This window comes from Carcharhinus amblyrhynchos, chromosome 4 (assembly GCF_965287045.1).
Source record: "Carcharhinus amblyrhynchos chromosome 4, sCarAmb.v2.hapA, whole genome shotgun sequence".
NCBI classification, from domain to species: domain Eukaryota; kingdom Metazoa; phylum Chordata; class Chondrichthyes; order Carcharhiniformes; family Carcharhinidae; genus Carcharhinus; species Carcharhinus amblyrhynchos.
The window spans coordinates 80,665,031-80,684,844 of NC_137327.1; the positions used below are offsets into that span (position 1 = coordinate 80,665,031).

General features: G+C 42.0%; 1 protein-coding gene across 6 annotated transcripts in view; it reads left to right on the forward strand.

The window, feature by feature from the left end:
- gria3b (glutamate receptor, ionotropic, AMPA 3b) overlaps window positions 1-19,814 on the forward strand; it is a 374,879-nt gene that overhangs the window by 204,564 nt on the left and 150,501 nt on the right. For all 6 annotated transcript variants that reach the window (XR_013886514.1, XM_080187405.1, XM_080187406.1 and 3 more), the window contains exons 7-8: window positions 1,110-1,277; window positions 18,843-18,947. Coding sequence is in view for 5 of the 6 variants with exons in the window: in XM_080187405.1 (XP_080043531.1) it covers window positions 1,110-1,277; window positions 18,843-18,947 (273 nt within the window). In the remaining variant the exon portion in view is untranslated. The remainder of the gene's footprint in view (window positions 1-1,109; window positions 1,278-18,842; window positions 18,948-19,814) is intronic.

The window sequence follows — 19,814 nt, forward strand, 5'->3', positions numbered from 1 at the left end:
CCCAAAGTGTAAATTCCAAATAGAACAATGCAAATGCCACAGAAGGTCCCTTAGTATAATGTTGAAGGATTGGAACAGTGTTAACATTTCACCACTCGACATTTGTGCATTTGATATGGATTGTAACATATAAAGAACAGTCATTTAACTCATCCTCGCACAGCGTGTAAGCTTCAGTTGGATTCTTTGGCAGTCTAAAATAGAGAAATTTACTTTGCTTTCGACACAGCCCTAGCTTATTTTTCCTCAAACACTGTGATACTGCCACATTACAGAATCAGCAGTTACACAAAGTAGTGTTGATCAAATTAATGTAAAACAGCTGACACGCATAATTTGATCTCAGACTTCAAAGAGCTCACTAATGAGGTGTGAAAAGGTGACAAGTGTACAATTTTTCGATAAAAGTGGTGGGGAATAGTTAAATAGTTCAGGGATGCAACTCCTTACACAGTAGGTAATAGTGTAATCGCAGAACTATTAAAATAGATACATGGGAAGATTTCATGTTTTTCCATCTTGTTTTTTGTTTAGCTCCACTCCTTTGTTCATTATTATCACATGCTCAATATTTCGACAGGGAGTGAAGTTTTAAACTTTATTTATTGTATCACAAGTGGCTTACATTAACACTGCAATGAAGTTACTGTGAAAATCCCCTAGTCGCCACACCCCTGTTCGGGTACACTGAAGGAAAATTTAGCATGGCCAATTTAGCATCTTACCAATATGTCATTCAAACCGTAGGAGGAAACTGGAGCACCCAGAGGAAACCCATACAGACATGGGGAGAATGTGCAGACTCTGCACAGTCAATGACCCAGGCCAGGATTCGAACCCTGGTCCCTGGCACTGTGAGGCAGCTATGTAACAACTCTGCCAATGTCTTTGGGCAGGGGGTGGGCACATCAGTGCCACTTAGTGAAAGGTACACTTGTACACAGTAGCGCCATTCCAACAACCTATTTCTGTCATGTACATCTTTTTTTAGCAACTCAGCCAGAATTTAAAACAGGAACTGATTAAAATGTCAAGCTTTGGATATTGATATTTGCAGAATGACTACCTTTTTTTATTGATAAAAAACCTATCTTATTTATCCTACTCAGTTTACTGCTGCTTTGACCTATGATGGAATATTCGTCATAGCAGAAGCTTTTCGATATCTGCGAAGGCAGCGAATTGATATCTCGAGAAGAGTAACTACTGGAGACTGCTTAGCCAATCCTGCAGTACCTTGGAGCCAAGGGATTGATATAGAACGGGCTCTGAAACAGGTATGCTAATTTTCCTTCAAACTGATGCAAAAAACCAACGGAAAGAACCACGTAGATGCACTTTGTATCTGCCAGCAATTAGTACATATTTAATTGGTTTCTGTGATGTTTACTTTTTAATTAAAGCATCTTTTAGTTGTGAATTAACTTGAATAACTCCATTTGGAGAAATTAAATTCAAATTCAAAAACTTAACTGATGTTTAGGTTGAATTCTTCTGCATAATTTGTATTTTGGCTGCCTGATAAGTCTTATTACAGCAAGAGTTTTATTCCGTTCAGAATTTTTTCAATGATTAAATAAACTCTAATCATTTCCATGATTCTGTTTATATTGTATGTAAATAGAACTGAAACTTGCTAGAAAACTAATTGTGTCTTAATGCTCCAAGCTGCGATTCGAGCACATTTAGCGGAATTAAGAAATAAGAAACAGAAAATATTGGATAAACTCAGGAGGTTTGGCAGCATCTGTGAAGAGAAACAGGGTTAACATTTTGGGACTAAGTTGTCCTTCTGCAGCAATGTGGCATAGGTTATGAATCTCCAGAACTTGCTGATTGATTTACACCATGACACAACCTCTCCACTATTTTTAAGAATTTACTGGATTTCACAATAAACTTGTAAGGAGGAAGTTAAATCTGGTAATTAAGAGCATAAATACCTTTTTTAAATAAAGTGATCATTGTTAATGCAATCAAATTTTCAATCCATCTTTCTGGCCCAAAATGGGAACAATTTGAAGTGTTCAGTTTCATTCCTGCCTGTCATTAATTGTTGTCACAGAATTTAAAAATATCCATTTATAAGGTTTACATATTATCTTACTCTTCTGTTTTTTTTTTCCTCTCTTATTTCAACCCTTCTTTCTCTCGCTTTTTCTCATTCTCCACAAGATGTAACTCTAGTTCACTATTCCTTAAAAAAGTTCAGTAAGAGGTGTCACAGCAACAGTCTGAGGAAGAAGCAGCACTCTGAAAGCTTGTGATTCCAAATAAACTCTAATCTTTAGAGTTAGAACTTTAACCTGGTGTGTGCAACCTCCTACTGTGTCCACCCATGGCAATGGCGGCATCGCCACACACCTTAAAAAGGTCCTTCGTCCATCTGGGTTTAAATTGCAAGTATTGGATGTTTGGGTCCATGACTCTATCAATCTCTGCACTTCACAATCGACAGATGTGGGTCGGGATATTCCCAAAAAAATTCTAAGTCCCCAAATTCCCACTTTTTTTTAGCATGATTTTTCAGAATGGATCTCCCACATTCGGAGCATTGCAGAGTGGTGTTGGTGGTGGTTGTGGGGTGCGGGGGCGGTTGGGGGGGGGTGCCTATTCCTGCCCTTGAAGCCGGCAGCATAGTACTGAGCAGCCATTGTGCATGTGCCGATCTGGCAGCGCCAAGACTGGTACATGTGCAATGGCCGCACGTTGCCAGCCTCTAGATCGATGGCCTCTGATCACTGGTCAGCCCCACAACGTCCCATCGCTGCCCTTTCAACTCCCAAAACCCCCAATCACTGGCCTCCTTGATCTCTCTGGACCAGCCCCAACGTTGCTTCCCACCACCCCCCCCCCTTTCTGATTTAAATATTAAAATAAGCTCTGCGCCGATTTCTGAATTCCCTAGTTGCCACACTCAAGTGGAATGGCCTGGAGCAGTGCAGCAGGCTGGGAGAATCGCCCCCATATTTTCAATAGCCTAGGCGCAATGACCTGAACCAGTGTCTGCACAGGTTTCCTCTGGGTGCTCCGGCTTCCTCCCACAGTCCAAAAGTGTGCTCGTTAGGTGAATTGGCCATGATAAATTCTCCCTCATTGTTCCCAAACAGGCGTCGGAGTGTGGCGACTAGGGGATTTTCACAGTAACTGCATTGCAGTGCTAATGTAAACCTACTTGTGACTAATAAATAAACTTTAATATTAAATTTCTTTACTCTTCTCCTTTAAGTCTACGCTGAGACCCAACTCTTTGACCAAGTTGTTAGTTACCCCTCTTATTACCCCTTGTTTTGGCTCGCCATGATCTCTTGATTAATTTGAAGTGCTTTGGGATGTTTTTCTACATTGAAGGTGCTATATAATTAATCCTCGTTCTGCATCATTCCTGTTTCTTTCATGTAATGTTCTAACTATGTTAGGAGTTGTGGGTTTTAACAAAATAAATGAGGTTTGCATACATAGATTCAAGCTAATAATAGATTTTTCTTGGAGTACTGGCCTGTACAGACTACAAACTGAAACTAAAACAGCAACCTTTGGAGCACGTTAATATTTAAAGTGTCACAAATAGGCTTGCATTAACACTGAAGGAGAATTTAGCGCGGCCAATGCACCTAACCAACACGTCTTTCAGACTGTGGGATGAAACCCACACAAACACAAATAGAATATGCAGACTCCACATAGACAGTGACCCAAGCCGGGAATCAAACCTGGTCCCTGGCGCTGTGAGGCAGTAGTGCTAATCATTGTGCCACCATGCTGTCCTGACATCACTATCAAATCATATGATCAGCTCTTAAGACAAGCTGCAACTAATTAAATATATAACATCCCTCCCTCTTCAATGGTCATGACAACAAATTAATATGATGTTATAGATAAAGCACCCCCTCTACTTTCTGCCCTTTCATCAACTTTCACAAAGAAAAATGGTCTTCCTTTTCTCGCCTGCCTTTTACAGCCTAGCATATTATGACATGGAGGTAGATTGAAGACCTTAAGTGGCCAATAATTGGCATGGGTTTCAAAAGGCCTAAGGATGAGCAAACTAATAGGCAGCTTACCCATCCCCATATTATAGGGAGCAGGTCGGTGGTGATTGGAAAGACAGTGAGCTAATCACCCAGCATATTTTACAATCCCCACCCATCAATAACACACCAGACAGGGCAACAAAAAAAATCCAGCCCCTTATTTTAAATTAAACAATCCTAAACAACAAACACATATACATTGAGTCATCTCTTAACATTCAATTTGTCCATTTTCCTTAGCTACAGAAATAGTTCTTTAGGATATGAAGACATCTGATAATGGCCAAAAGACCCACAGATTTGAGGCTGCGGTTCTGCATGATCAAGCTGATGAGTTAGATAATCAACATCACAGTCACTCATTGGAACTGCAATTTATCCTCATAATCACTGTCCTTGAAATAACCCAGTCTGCTCGTTATCAAGTGTCTCACATTCCACTTGGCATTGTCATCCAACAGATAAGTGTTGGTAGCAAGCAACTGTTCACTCTGCTTCAGCTCTGATAGAGATGATGTGAGTTTCTGATCGCTATTTGGTGTGAATCCTATCTCCAGCTTCAAACTGTGGTTTCCTTGCATATGCTCATTTGTTGAAAAATGTTTTCACCAAAGCGTATTGCTTTGTGATTTCTTCTGCTTTCCTCTGACATTCTTATCAGATTGTGGTATTGGTTCGAGAATGATCACCAGCAATGCAAAAGTTACACCTAGTCATACGTTCAGCTGACATGTCTTTCCGATCAGAGAGTGTGGGGTGGATCACTGTGTGTGAAGTAGATTATGAATGGATTGTTCAAACATCTTCCTCTCTGACTTACCAACTTTCATACTGTCCTTTATCACCCTGTTGAACTATTTGATGCCACCATTTGATTGTGGGCTTTATCGCAAGATGGTGGTAAATTCCATAGCTTGCTAGAAACTTCTTAAACTGAGTGGAAACAAGCTGCAGTCCATTGTCTGCAGTGATAGTGTCTAGTGTGCTCCATTTTGTAAACAACTTGTCAAAAATGTCAATGAAGTAGTGGTTATGAAATTGAAGCAATTTTCAGCCACTTGCTTTGTAGATCGTGAACAACAGGCAAAAAGTGTTGTTTGCTCGGGGCTGCATGCACTTCTCTATAAATATCTAGTTTAGTTGTTGCTATGGTTTTGTTGGCCATGGGGTCGGTTGTAGACTTGAGGGTTTAACAGATTTTTCACTGAGTGTAAATGCTACGCAGTTTCTGATGAACACTCTTATGTGGTGATCTACTGCTGGTTACCAGACTGCTTCACAGATCAGTGCCTCATCTTAACAACATCTAGACGTCCTTCACAGGCAAGATGCAATACATGTTGCTGTAGTGCTTTTGGGATGGCTGTTCAAATTCCATATATGACACACATCAGACAATTTGAGTCCATTACGTCTTCTGTAGCCGGGGATCAGCTCTTCCTCTATTTCAGGAGATCACTTGATCTTTAGGTATGAGTTTACTTTCTGCCATATGTTTTCTGTCACCAAATCTGCCTTCAGTTCCTCATAAATTGTAGAGCCTTACCTGTTACATCAACAAAACAAACTGGTGTAGATTTAAAAACTGCTTTGGTTCAACTCAGATTTGCTAGAGGTTGATATTATGGCAGAAGTAGCATGGAGGGTCGCATGGTGGCACAGTGGTTAGCAGTACTGCGTTAGAGCACCAGGGACCCAGGTTCAATTCCCAGGTCTGTGTGGAGTTTGCACGTTCTCCCCATGTCTGCATGGGTTTCCTCCAAGTGCTCTGGTTTCCTCCCACAATCTAAAAGAAGTGCTGGTTAGATATACTTGCCATGCTAAATACTCCCTCAGTGTACCTGAACAGGCACCGGAGTGTGGCAACTGGGGCTTTTTCACAGTAACTTCATTGCAATGTTAATGTAAGCCTGCTTATGACAATAATAAAATAAGCTTTAAAAACTTAAAGAAGCCAATAACCATTGCATTGCATGAAATTAAGGAAACATAACATCTTACGTTGAAGGAATAAACCTCCATATAGGTTTGCTTCTTGTGCTCTTTGTATGGTGAGACCGCTACCCAACGCTGAGTGAATACCAGCAGCAGTGAGATGAGACCCTTAAGTTGGCATCAATCGCCCATTAAAAGGTCTCAATTGGTAGCAGGATGGGAGACCAACCACGGACCTTCCAGCCATAGACTTCATCGAGTTGGAACTGGGATGACTCCCACTTGTCATACTCCCACCTGATTCCATGACACCCCCGTTGCCAAACTTGCCACGGGGAAGACACTAAATTGCAGCCAACTTTCACATTACAGCAATATTGCTCAGACCAGTCTGAGACCAGTTTGTGTTTTAGTGTGCAACAGCCACATAAACTAGAGTTAGACCATCATTCAGATTTCTTGAATTTTTTTCACAATTCCAAAGCTGATTAGGAGTGTTCAGTTTAATTATTGCCATAGCAATGGAATCATTGAAATTGAAAGTCTTACTTAAAGACGAATATAAATGGTTACAAAAGCATGAAGAAGTTAATTGGCACTGGCTTATTCAATACAATTGACAAAGATGAGAACTAGTTTCAGTTGATTTCTTCTTAAGGAAGAGAGAAATTGATTAACATTTTTTGGATAAGACACTTTTTTAATATTATTTTCATGGAATGTGAGCATCACTTGCTAGGCCAGCATTTATTGCCCACCCTGATTGCCCTCAAGAAGTTGATGTGAGCCACCTTCTTGAACTGCAGCAGTCTGTGTGGTGTAGATACACTCATTGTGTTGTTAGGGAGGGAGTTGCAGGATTTTGACCCAACAACAGTGAAGGAACAGTGATATATTTCTAAGTCGGGATAGTGAGTCACTTGGAGGGGAACTTTCAGGTGGTGGTGTTCCCATGTATCTGCTGCCCTTGTCCTGGATAGTAGAGGCCATGGATTTGAGAGGTGCTGTCTAAGGAACCTTGGTGAGTTGCTGCAATGCAGTGACTTCCACGACTCCTCCTTCCTGTGTGTCCATATGCAACAAACCTGGACAAATTCGTGCTGCCAATGTGTGTTGGTGATGGCAGGAAAGCATATCTAACGCGGTGGATGGGGTTCCAATCGAATGGAGAACTTTGTTTTGGATGGTGTTGAGTTTCTTCAGTATTGTTGGAGCCGCATTCATCCAGTGGAGAAAATTCCATCAAACTCCTGGCTTATGCTTTGGATGGTGGACAGATTTTGCAGAATCAAGGTTAGTTACTTGCTACAGGATTCCTAGCACTGGCCTGCACTCATAGCCACAGTATTTATATGGGTGGTCCAATTCTGTTTTTGGCCAATGGCATCCCTCAAGATGTTGATGGTGGAAGATTCAGTGATGGCCATGCCATTGACTGTCACAGGCCAATGGTTAAATTTCTTCCGTTGGAGATGGTCATTGCCTGGCACCTGTGTGACGCAAAATATACTTTCAATTTATTAACCCAAACATGAATTTGTCCACGTTTGTTGCATATGGACACACACTGTTTCAATATCTGAGGAGTCATGAAAGTCACTGCGCATTGTACAATTATGAGCAAATATCCCCATTTCTAACTTTATGATGTAAGGATTGATGAAGCAGCTGATGATGGTTGAGTCTGGGACACTATTTTAACTCCTCAGCAATGCCCTGGAACTGAGATGATTGACTGCTAACAACCACAATCATCTTCCTTGTGCTGGGTATCACTACAACCCCTGGTAAATTTTCTCCTTGATTTACATCAACTTCAATTTTGCTGGGGCTCTTTGATAAGACACTCGGTCAGATTCTGCCTTGATGTCAAGAGCGATCACTCTCACTTCACCTCTTGAGTTCAGCTGTTTTGTCCATGTTTGCACCAAGGTTGTAAAGAGTTCAGGACCTGTGTGGTCCTGACGGAATCCAAACTGAGCGTCTATGAACAGGTTATTGCTGTACAAATCCCTCTTGACAGCACTGTCACTGACAGTCTCCATGGTGATCGCATGTACACTAATGGGGCAGTAATTAGTTGGGTTGGATTTGTCCTGTTTTTCTGGACAGGGCAAACCTGGGCAATTTTCCACTTTGCCAGATAAGTGCCAAACTTGTAGCTGTACTGGAACATTGCGGCTTGACGCACGGCAGGTTCTGGAAGCACAAATCTTCAGTACTCTTGTCGAAATGTCGTCAGGGTCTATAATCTTTGCAGTGGCCAGAGCCTTCAGCCATTTCTTGACATCGTGTGGAGTGAATCAAAGTGGTTGAAGACTGGCAGGTTTGATGTTGGGCACTCAGGAGGAGGCAAAGATGGATCATCCATACAGCACTTCCGGCTGAAGCCGGTTACAAACACTTCAACTTTATGTCTTGCACTTTGGGCTCCCCCATCATTGAAGATGAAACTATTAATAGAATCTCCTTTTCTTGATAAGTGTTGAATTGTCCACCAGCTTTAGTGAAAATGTATGATGAGCATTTTTGTTTATTTATTCTTGAAGCTGAGTGATACAAGCAAGGGAGCATTTATTGCCCATCTCCAGTTACCTTCATAAGCTTCAGCTCATGCACAGCTTTGCTGCCCATGCTAGAACTCATATTATCTGGTGCTGAAGGATAGGCTATTAAGGCCAAGTATTTATTCACATAAGCTTTTATTCACAGAGTATATGGCCTACTGTGTACCTCTACCAGCTCTCTTACAGCCTGCTCCTATGTACATGAGCTCAGATGCTATCCCTATAAATACCCACCATCTGAATACAAATAGCTATCAACTTTAAAGTTTTAAAGTTTATTTATTAGTGTCACAAGTAAGGTTTACATTAACACTGCAATGAAGTTACTATGAAAATCTCCTAGTCACCACACTCCATCGCCTGTTTGGGTTAGTGCACCTAACCAGCACGTCTTTCAGACTGTGGGAGCAAATCAGAGCACTCAGAGAAAACCCACGCAAACACAGCGATTTGTGAACACTCCTCATAAATAGTGACCCAAGCTGGGAATGTAACCTGGGTCCCTGTTGCTGTGAAGCAGCAGTGCTAACAACTGAGACACAAATAACTTCTTATACAGTGATTTATACCTAAGGCCCATTCACCTTTACCAGCTCGAGACCTACTTTAGCCCCTAGTTCAGCAACACTTCAAATTTTATATACTTATCCTTGTGTTCAAATCATTCCATGGCCTAGTCTTTTCCTATTGCCTTGATAACTTGAGCGGCACAGTGGTTAGCACTGCTGCCTTACAGCACCATGGACCCTGGTACAATTCTGGTCTTGGATCACTGTCTCTGTGGAGGTTGCACATTCTGTGACTGCATCGGTTTCCTCCAGGTCCTCCAGTTTCCCCCCACAGCCCAAAAATGTGCAGGTTAGGTTGATTGGCCACGTTAGATTGCCATTCATGTCAGGGGACTAACAGAGTAAACATGTTGGGTTATGGGGATAGGGACTGGATGGGTTGTTTTGTCGGTGCAGATCTGATGGGCTGAATAGCCTCCTTCTGCACTGTGGGGACACTACCTCATTTAGTGCTACAGCTGTCTGTGTTCTCCTAATTCTGGTCTCTTGTGCATCATCAGTTTTCTTCGCCCTAGCTGTCTCAACCCTAAATTCTAGAATTTCCTTCTTAAATGTTGCCTATTGAACTCTTTTAAGATGCTCCTTAAAGCTGGCCTGTTTGACGAAGCTTTTGGTCACCCGACCTTGTATCTTCTTACGTAGCTCTGTATCAGAATTTATCTGGTGTAACACTCCTTGAAAGGTTTTTCCTAAATTGCCCCCATTGGCCTTGAGAAGATAGAACTGGATTTCTAAATGGCCTTTTCTCACTCTTTGCTTATGTTTTTATCTGTAGCTTTGTGATATACACAGAGCAAACTTGAGTGGCAGATTCAGGCTTCCCAATTTTCTTCCTCATTTTTATTCTTCCCACTACCTCCCCCATGTCCTTGCCCCCCAGCCACCACTACTTCCAATTGCTTTGATATTTTTGTCCCTCGCGTAACCCTATAGCCAAGAGAACAACAAGGAAACCAGATCTCAGCTTTTGACAACAATATTCTGGAAGCGGTTTCTCAAAGGTACATAGGAGGGTAACAAATCCTCTGACTTTCTCCATGTGGAGAAGTACTTAACCTGCAAACGCAGTCTCTGCCCGAGTGAGATTAATAGAACTGTAAGAGGAAACCCAAGCCACTTCATCATACTGTATGGGTGCTATCATAGCAAGGATGGCAAGTTTCCTTCCCTAAAGGACATTCGTGGACCAGATGGGTTTTTCTGACAATCGACAACAGCTTCACGATCATCAGTAGATTCTTAATTCCAGATATTTTTTATTGAATTCAAATTCCACTTTCTGCCATGGCGGAATTCGAACCCAGGTCCCCAGACCATTAACTGAATTTCTGGACTAATAGTGTAGCGATAATACCACTAGGCCATTGCCTCTCCTGGGGGAAACTGGGAGTTAGATTTTACAGGGCCCCATTGATCCCCGCTCTCTCCGGTTAAAAGATCAGGGTAAAGTCAGCCCAGACATAGAACAATCGCCCTACAGCCATTTAATAGCTCTTTGACAGTTGATAGACTAGAGATGGGATCTCCTCCCCGCAAGTACAGGAAGTCCCACCAGAGAGCTCACCATCAGTTAAAGGCTGGCAGCTCTCCAGTAGTGGTAGCGCCACTGTATGCAGTGGCCTCTGCTGGTACTGCAATCACCTGATATGGAAACAAGCTGCACTGGATCTCAAGTGTTTGGAAGTTTCATCAGGTGCCCAGCTAGAGGGTGTAGGGTTTGGTTTTGAGAGGCCAGGTGGTGATGTCTGATGTGTCCTGGGGATCAGTTAAAGAACCAACCTCTGCGGGGAAACCTGGGGCCAGTTAAATCCTGGTGAGGGTGGGATAAGGCCTTAACTGGGCACCAACAGCCAACTTAAGGACCTCGATTGGCCTGATGGTGGGCTGAATTTCTGTGTCACTCCCCAGTAAAGTTGTGGTGGGTTAGGGGCAGGCAGTTAGGTGGCCGGCAGGCCACTTGCAGGATTTTACAAGCTCCTGCCTTAAACCTGCTGATTGGGGAACATAAAATCCAGCTTTAAGAAGTATTAGTGGTATTAATATTCATAAGGTGGTGCTTGTACCTGGCAATGTTAGAACAGAGGGAGGAAGACATTTGGTTGGCAGGCTTGCAAACCTAGAATTGTTCATAACATCACTGCTTATTAATGAAATATGTGGATGCATTAACGCAACACATGGCCTTCTTTTTTAACTCAATAAATACTAAACATTATTTAAATGCAAACAGTTTAGCTCAACAATGAAGCCAAGCCAAAGTAAATGCCACATGTTATATCTCAACCTTAAGCTTTTAAGCTCCTATAAGCACAGCCTATTATATGATTTGAATAATAAAATATAATTAAAATGAATGATTTTCTCAGCATTCTTCCAGAAATATCCTTTCATCTTAAATAACATGTAACTTCTAAGAAATGATATTCTCATTTTTAAAGAATTCTGATTCTCTCCAGTCAACAGAAAGAGAAAAGAAAAGAAAGATTTGATTTTAATTTGATTTATTATTGTCACATGTATTAGCATACAATGAAAAGCATTGTTTTTTGCACGCTACACAAACGGAGCATACCATTCATTGAGAAGAAAACGAGAGAGTGCAGAATGTAGTGTTATAGTCATAGCTAGGGTGTAGAGAAAGATCAACTTAATGCAAGGTAGGCCCATTCAAAAGTCTGATGGCAGCAGAGAAGAAGCTGTTCTTGTGTCGGTCGGTACGTGACGTCAGACTTTTGTATCTTTTTCCAGACAGAAGAAGGTGGAAGAGAGAATGCCTGGGGTGCGTGGGGTACTTAATTATGCTGGCTGCTTTGCTGAGGCAGCTGGAAGTGTAAACAGAGTCAATGGATGGGAGGCTGGCTTGCGTGATGGGTTGAGCTACATTCACAACTTTTTGTAGTTTGCTACGGTCTTGGGCAGAGCAGGAGCCATTCCAAGCTGTGATACACCAGAAAGAATACTTTCTATGGTGCATCTGTAAAAGTTGGCGAGTGTGATTTGCTCAAACCTACTATCTTTTGTGACCTCCCAAAGTGCTTTATAGCTAGTGGAATACTGCTGAAATGTAGCCACTGTTACAATGCAGGAAACACAACAGCCATTTTGCGCACAGCAAGATCTCATAAACAACCAAGACAAAATGATCAAATAATCTATATTTCTGATTATGAATGAGGAATGAATATTTAAATGTTGGCCAGGCAACAAGAATGTAACCCCCCCCAGCCCCATTACTCTGCTTCAAAATAGCGCTATGGGATCTTTATGCCCACCTTAGAGACCCAGAGCTGACCTTGGTTTAATATCACAGCCAAAAGGCTGTACCTCCAACAGTGCAGCATTCCCTCAAGACAGTACTGTCGTATTAGTCATGATCACGAAGCTCAAGTCCTGGAGTGGGACTTGAAACTACAACTTCCTGGTTCAGGGATGACAGCACAACTTGAGCATGCTATTGTCAACATTGAAATGTTTATAGCTAACCTTGTTGATAGCGAATGAGTTGTGTAAGTAAGGAAACATTAATATAATCCCAACAACAATGCCATTTCTTGAGCTAGGATTCTGCGACCTTGTTCGCCCCAAACCCCTGCTGCCAACAAGAATGGAAAATTCGGCATCCAGCCAAAACTCCTATCATCGCGGTGGCACTGGAGAATCCTAGCCGTGGGCGAGGTCGGAGGCTCCAACACTGGAGTCAGTGGTGGTGGAAGATAGAAGTACGGAAATGAAAATGAAAGTTTATTTATTATGTATTATTCACAAGTAAGGCTTACATTAACACTGCAATGAAGTTACTGTGAAATTCGCCACACTCCGGCGCTTGTTCGAGTCAAGGCACCTAGCCAGCCTGTGGGAGGAAACCGGAACACCCAGAGGAAACCCACACAGACATAGGGAGAACATGCAATCTCCACACAGATAGTGACCCAAGCCAGGAATTGAACCCAGGTCCCTGGCGCTGTGAGGCAGCAGTGCTAACCACTGTGACGCCCAGTGGATTAGTTTTGGTTGGAGTAATTGGAGGAAGTGCAGTGGAACCTTATGGTTGAAACTGAAAGGAAAGTACTTCAAGGCAGTCATGAGACCAGCCTTGTCGGTCTGGGCGGAACGGTGGCACAGTGGTTAGCACTGCTGTCTCACAGCACCAAGGACCTGGATTCGTTTCCAGCCTCAGATGGCAAGTTTTTCACACAGAGGGTGGTGAATGTCTAGGACGCGCTGCCTGAGGAGGTGGTGGGAGCGGGTACGATAGCGTCATTTAAGGGGCAACTAGACAAATACATGAATAGGATGGGAAAGGAAGGATACGGATTCTGTAAGTTCGTATGTGCAATGTGCTTCACTTCACGATTCAAATTAAATTAAGCCATATAATTTGTGTCGTAAGTAATTCCAAAATAACATAAACAACAGAAGGCTTAATATTAAAATTGGACGCAACAGGGGAAGAACGGCCTTGGGAAATCAGTGAATTAAAACTCCAGGTTCCCATGTGCTATAATCTTCCAATTTTCTAAAATAGCTTTAATAGCTTAAAAAGATAAAGAGGTGATGCAGATTTTAATTCAAATTGCTTGAATAAGTGAAATAAAGTATTGCTAAAAATGCACAACAGGCCTCTCAGTATCAATAGAAAATACAATATTTTGGGTTAAGTTTCTTCATCAGAATTCATGCTTTTACCTTTGGAAAGGATGGGAAATGGAGATTCCATCTACCTATCTCAGATAAACATTAACCGTCATATTATTCTTTCAAGGGCATGCAAGCAGTTCCCTGATCTGCTGGCCAACATGCCCCTCTAACCGGCATGATTGAAAAACAGACAGATTGGCCTCTGAATCACAGAATATTACAGCGCAGAAGAGGCCTTTCAGCCCAACATGTCTGCACCAATTCCTGAAATGCCCTGATCTACCCATCTAACCCCACTTGCCAGCACTTGGCCCATAGCCTTGAATGTTATGGCATGCCAAGTATTCACCCAGGTACTTTTAAAGGACGTTAGGCATCCCACCTCCACCAGCCTCCCAGATCACCCTCTGATCCCATCATTGTCTTTATGATGATGTTAACTCTGAATTGGAACATAGGGCCAGTGTCAGCAACAATGATCCATTATTATAAATTAAGTTACAAGGAGAGATTAGGCAAATTAGGCCTTTATTTTCTCAAAATCAGAATATTGAGGGGTGATCGGATAAAAGTCTACAGAATACTTACAGTGAAGGACAGACTGGATAAGGATAAACTGTGTCCACTAGTGGAAGGCTCTAGAACCAGCGCTCATAATCTAAAAACTGGGGCCAAGCCGTTCAGGAGAGATGTTAGAAAGCACTTCCACACACACACAGATTGGAGGTTTGGAACTCTCTTTCTCATTCTAGGGCTGGACGCTTGTTCAGTTGTTAGGTTTAAGTCAATTTGTTATTGAGCAGGAGTATCGAGGGATATGGGTCAAGGGCCGGTACATGGAGTTAGGCCACATCTCAACCAAGATCTGATTGAATGGCAGAGCAGGCTCATGGGGCTGAATGGCCTACTCCTGTTCCTATGTTCCTAAAAACCTAGCTGGATCATTAACATCCTACAGGGAAGGAAACCTGCCATCCTTACCCAATCTGGCCTACATGTGGCTCCAAAAAAACAGCAATGTGGTTGGCTCTTAACTACCCTTTCAAATGGCCAAGCAAGCCACTAAGTTCAGGAGCAATTAGCATTAGGCAGTAAATGCAGGCCTTGCCAGTGATGCCCACAGCCCATCAAAGAATAAAGAAAAAATCTATCGGGGGAACTTCTGGCCTCCTTGCCACACATTTCTTGCAGTGTGAGGTAGCACACCATTGTCAGTGATGGAACCTTCTAGTCCCACTGGCGCCAGTGGGATTTCCCACTGATTCCACCCTATGCTGCTGGGAAACCTACAGTGGGGATTCATCATCAGTGGGACCAGACAGTCCTGCCGACATGAACACCAGGAAAATTCCATCCATAGCTGTTTGTGCATACACAGTAGGTCACCCCCTTCAAAAATAATGAATTGGCTTTTAAACATAGAAAGACTGATGGTACAGAAGGAAGCCATTTGGCCCATGGTATCCATGCTGACTTTTACATGAAGCACTTTCAATTGTTCTTTTATGAACAGAACTATATAACTGAAAGTCAATTTTTATGTGTTTTCAGCAGTTTCTTTGGTTTCTATTTCAAATGTTCAACTTTTATCGATTCTTTTGGGGTGAAAGCGTGACCTAAAACTATGAAAACTTATAAACAGCTCTGTGGAGCACAGTTGGAAAGAATGGCCTCACATTCTATCTTATAGATCAAAATTGGATGGAATTTTTATGTTTTATTTTGGGTAGTGATATTTCTTTGGCTATCAAAAAAGTACAGGTTGTAATTTTGGTTTTTTTTGGTTTCTGGTGCTTAATATTTTATAACAGAATTAAAGAACATTGACAAACGTATTTTATTCAGGTACAACTGTGCAAAACTTTCCTTTTCTCTGTTTTATTACAACAGTGGTACCATATTATTGTATCCAAAACAGCGTGACAAAAGGGCTTGCAATATCTAAATGACTGAAACCAAAAACAGTAATAAACAGCATCTTTTTTTTCCCAATGAATTTGTGGCTTAGCAGTGTCTCTGAGTCAAGAGACTGTGAGTTCAAATCATCCTGCAGAGAGTTGAGCACTTAAGCTGGGCCAACACTCAAGGACAGCATTTAAGGAGTGCTGCACTGTTGATGATGCAATCTTTCAGATGAGACATTAAACTGCCTTTGCAGGGGGATGTAAATGATTATGGTATACTAATTGAGGAAGAGTGGGGGAGTTCTTCCAATGTGCTGGCAAACATATTATCCCTCAGCTAACATCACTAGAACAGATTATGTGGTCATTAACTCCTTGCTGCTTGTGGGACCTTGCTGAGTGCAAATTGGCAATTCCTACGCTGCAGTAGTCACTGTTCTTCATTGGGCATAAAATGCTTTGCGATATCCTGAGGCTGTGAAAGATGTTATATTGAGGCAAGTTATTTTTTTTCAGCTGGAAACTCAAAGCTTGCAGTTATTTGTCATCCCTTTTCCAATATATTTTTCAAAATGAGAACTAATAATCATAAAATCTACAATGCAGCAAGGGGCCATTTGGCCCATTGAACCTGCACCGGCAATAATCCCACCCGGGTCCTATTCACATAACCCCACATATTTACCCTCCTAGTCCTCCTGACACAAAGGGGCAATTTATCATGGCCAATCAACCAAACCCATACATCTTTGGAGCTTTGAAGGAAATTGGAGCACCCAGTGGAAACCCATGTAGACACAGGGAGAACATGCAGATTCCACACAGACAGTGATCTGAGACCAGAATTGAACCTGGGGCCCTGGCGCTGTGAGGCAGCAGTGCTAACCACTGTGCCACTTAATGCAGCAGGAATTTTGAGCAACCTGTGTCAAGACCACAGATCTCTATGGTTTGCCATGATATAAATAGTTATCTCCCTTTACAGTTGAACAACAACAGGCTACATCCACAGAGCAGCATCCCCTATAGTAAAAGTGTAACTTTATTCAATTCCCCATACCTAATTCGGCTTCTCTGAGTGCCATTGTCAATTTAGTGCTAGATGAGGTCAGCTTTATTTATGTGTGATGCATGCTGGGATTCTGACTAACCTATGTAGATCTTTTGCAGGCAACAAATAGAAGAGAGTTTTCATTCCAACAATCTGCGTTGAATTTTGAACTCAGGACCTAGTAGTGAATTAGCATTGGGTGACCCACAAGTCTCACAATTTCCTTACCTTCCTTAAACCTGCAGTCAGCATTGTTAAGGGCTCAAACTCAAATTTAAAGCCTAATTTAAACTGGAGAGAGGCAAGGGAGAGGGTTGGATTGTATCAATAATTAATCAGAGAAAGCTTGTGAGAAGAGGAGACCTTTCCTTCCACTTTAAGAAATGTGAGTCACTCTGTTTGATGACTTTGCAATCCCATACCTGTCACCTCCTCCCACTCCCGCAGAATCTTTGACATCTCCGCAGGCCAGGTTCAGGTCTGCCATCTCCCGAGGAAGGCCTGAGGCAGAAGCAGAGATGCATGATGCTGAGGTGGGCTTGTCAGAAGGCTCACATTGTCTCTTTTAGATATTGACCCTGTTTTGTAGGTGACAGTCATCCCTAGCCCTCACATCTCATCCCTTCACCCCCAAGCTCCCTTTACTCCTTTATAACCTACGCTTATCTATGCCTCTTCCTATTTGCCATGCTCCCACATAACTCCTATGCATTTAGCCCATGTCCCTTACGTTCCTTTCTGTGTCCACAATGCATCCTCCATACCCACTTGCCACGTCTAACAAGTGTTTGAAAATGTTCCTGAAACAGACAGCGTAAGGGAGGGCTTTGAAAATATACTTTAAGCTAAACTTTTGTGTTTATAACTTCTTAAAAGTATCAACTGTTACAGCTACTATAGTGTCAATGCCAGAAGCTTTGATCCATTTCACACTTTTCAAACTTGTATAAATAAAAACAGAGGCATTGAAAAACTACAGTAAAGAAGTTAATAACTGAAAGGGTTAATAACTGAAGTAATGACAAAGTGATACAGATGTTAATCAAACAAAAATTTCACTCCTTGTACAACTGTGTAGACATTGGTCTGCAGAACTAAGTATATTAGCAACATTTAGAGCTTAGCCAAGCATTTATAATAAGGCCATCTGGCAACTGTGTCAACAAAAACAGTTAGACCAGATAATGAGACGTTTATCTTTCTAAGTGAAAATGGTAGATGAGGTGAAAGGATATGAAGGGACAGGAAAGGGACATAGGGGTTATAAAGACCTTGGATCAGGCATGGGGGATATGAGGAGGCATTGGCAACAGTTTTCAAAGTTAACGATCAAAAAGTGCCTGACTCCTCAGTTGGCCACCCCCAAGATTCAGAAATTCACTTACATGGCAGGGTTCCCACCTTTAGGAACCCACCCACCTATGCAGAAGTACCAAAGCTAGGGAAATCTGATTTTCCACTACGGATTTAAATTGCAAGCCCAACAACACTTTAAGTGTTGAGTCGCAATCCATTATGATGCCCAACCTGCCATGATTCCCACAATGATTCCTGATCTGGTGAAAATGGGCAGGAATTGTTGCAGCAGTTCCAATTAATTGCCCTACACAGCTCCCCTTTGGCCCTCCCAACTTCCGTTTGCTCCAAGTTAGGAGATAAAAATTCAGCCCAAGGATTACTTCCTGGAAGGTAAAACCCTATATTCAAGAATGCAGATTGAGAGGTAAAATGTGTGGTATTCTATGTTTCTGGCTCACCACAAACCTCAGAGTTCTGCTGATCAGTCACCTCCCAAAAGATGTGATGGGAGTAATTCGTTTGTAAGATAACTGTGATACTATTATGTTAGAAAGACATTTTTATGACTGTCTTTAATCCTCCGTACTGTCTAGAGCCAATTTCATTTTCAGGTTAACTTCAATTTAAATTGGAGCCATTACAAACAGCAGCAACAATTGTACTTAAGACAGATACATTCTATTTTCTATTGCAATAAATGGACTTCCAGGATCTTGACATTGCAGCGACCTTCTCCCAAAAGCCCACAGGCATCTTTCATGACTATTCAATTGCAAAAATCTGTTCTAACGAAGCATTTTCACTACCAGAGTGTCACTCTACATTTATTTTTCTGTGGACAGGTACGAGGTCGCGGGTTGACTGGAAACCTACAGTTTGACAACTACGGGCGCAGATCAAACTATACAATCGATGTGTATGAACTAAGACCTTCTGGGCCTCGGAAGGTAGGTTAAAATAAAGCAGACCTGTCTGTTAAGCAAATTATGATGTTTCTTATATTTGGATATATTAAATTCAAAGACTTATGGGCATTCTTTTTTAATCGGTTAAATTTCTGTCTTGGTGACATTGACTCATGCTGGGTCTAGTTTTAGTCTTGCTCACCAGTACCTTGTCAAAGTGACCATTATTCACCCATCTATCCACCTTCTCTGAGAAACATACGCAGTTCCTGCAATTCTGCATTTGCTGTTATTTCTATTTCATTAGCTTTTCAAGAAAAATACATTTTTAAATGTTGCTATTTTCTTTGCTTTGAATGCATCTTGTGTGGGTGGACATTTGTATCTCATCCTTGGTAGTTGAAATTTGCTATCTGAATCATCACTGTGCAACATTATTTCCCTGTAGACTTACACTGCACAATGGAAACCAAAACGTTTGCTCTGTGACTCGGCACACTGACTCAGACTATTCTTTTTGTGATGGAATAATAAAGACCGATCAGTTAACAGTGATAAAGTTCGAAATGTCAGATGCACCTTAAAGGATACGATATGACCAAGAAACACTAGTTTCCAGTGCCAAGTGAGCAGTGTGTCAGAGATGTGTCTTAGGTTTGCTTCAAATTGGGTCTCATCACTTAACATTGGAGAGTTGCATCCAGACACTTGATTGGCACAATTTGGGTACCCAAGGCAGCCCCTCAATTGGGGCCTTCTCAAAGTCAGCTGGCCAGATGCTGTACAGCAGGACAACACGGCGGCACAGTGGTTAGCACTGTTGCCTCACAGGGTCCCAGGTTGAATTCAGATCTCGTATGGAGTTTGCACGTTCTCCCCGTGTCCATGTGGGCTTCTTCCAGATGCTCT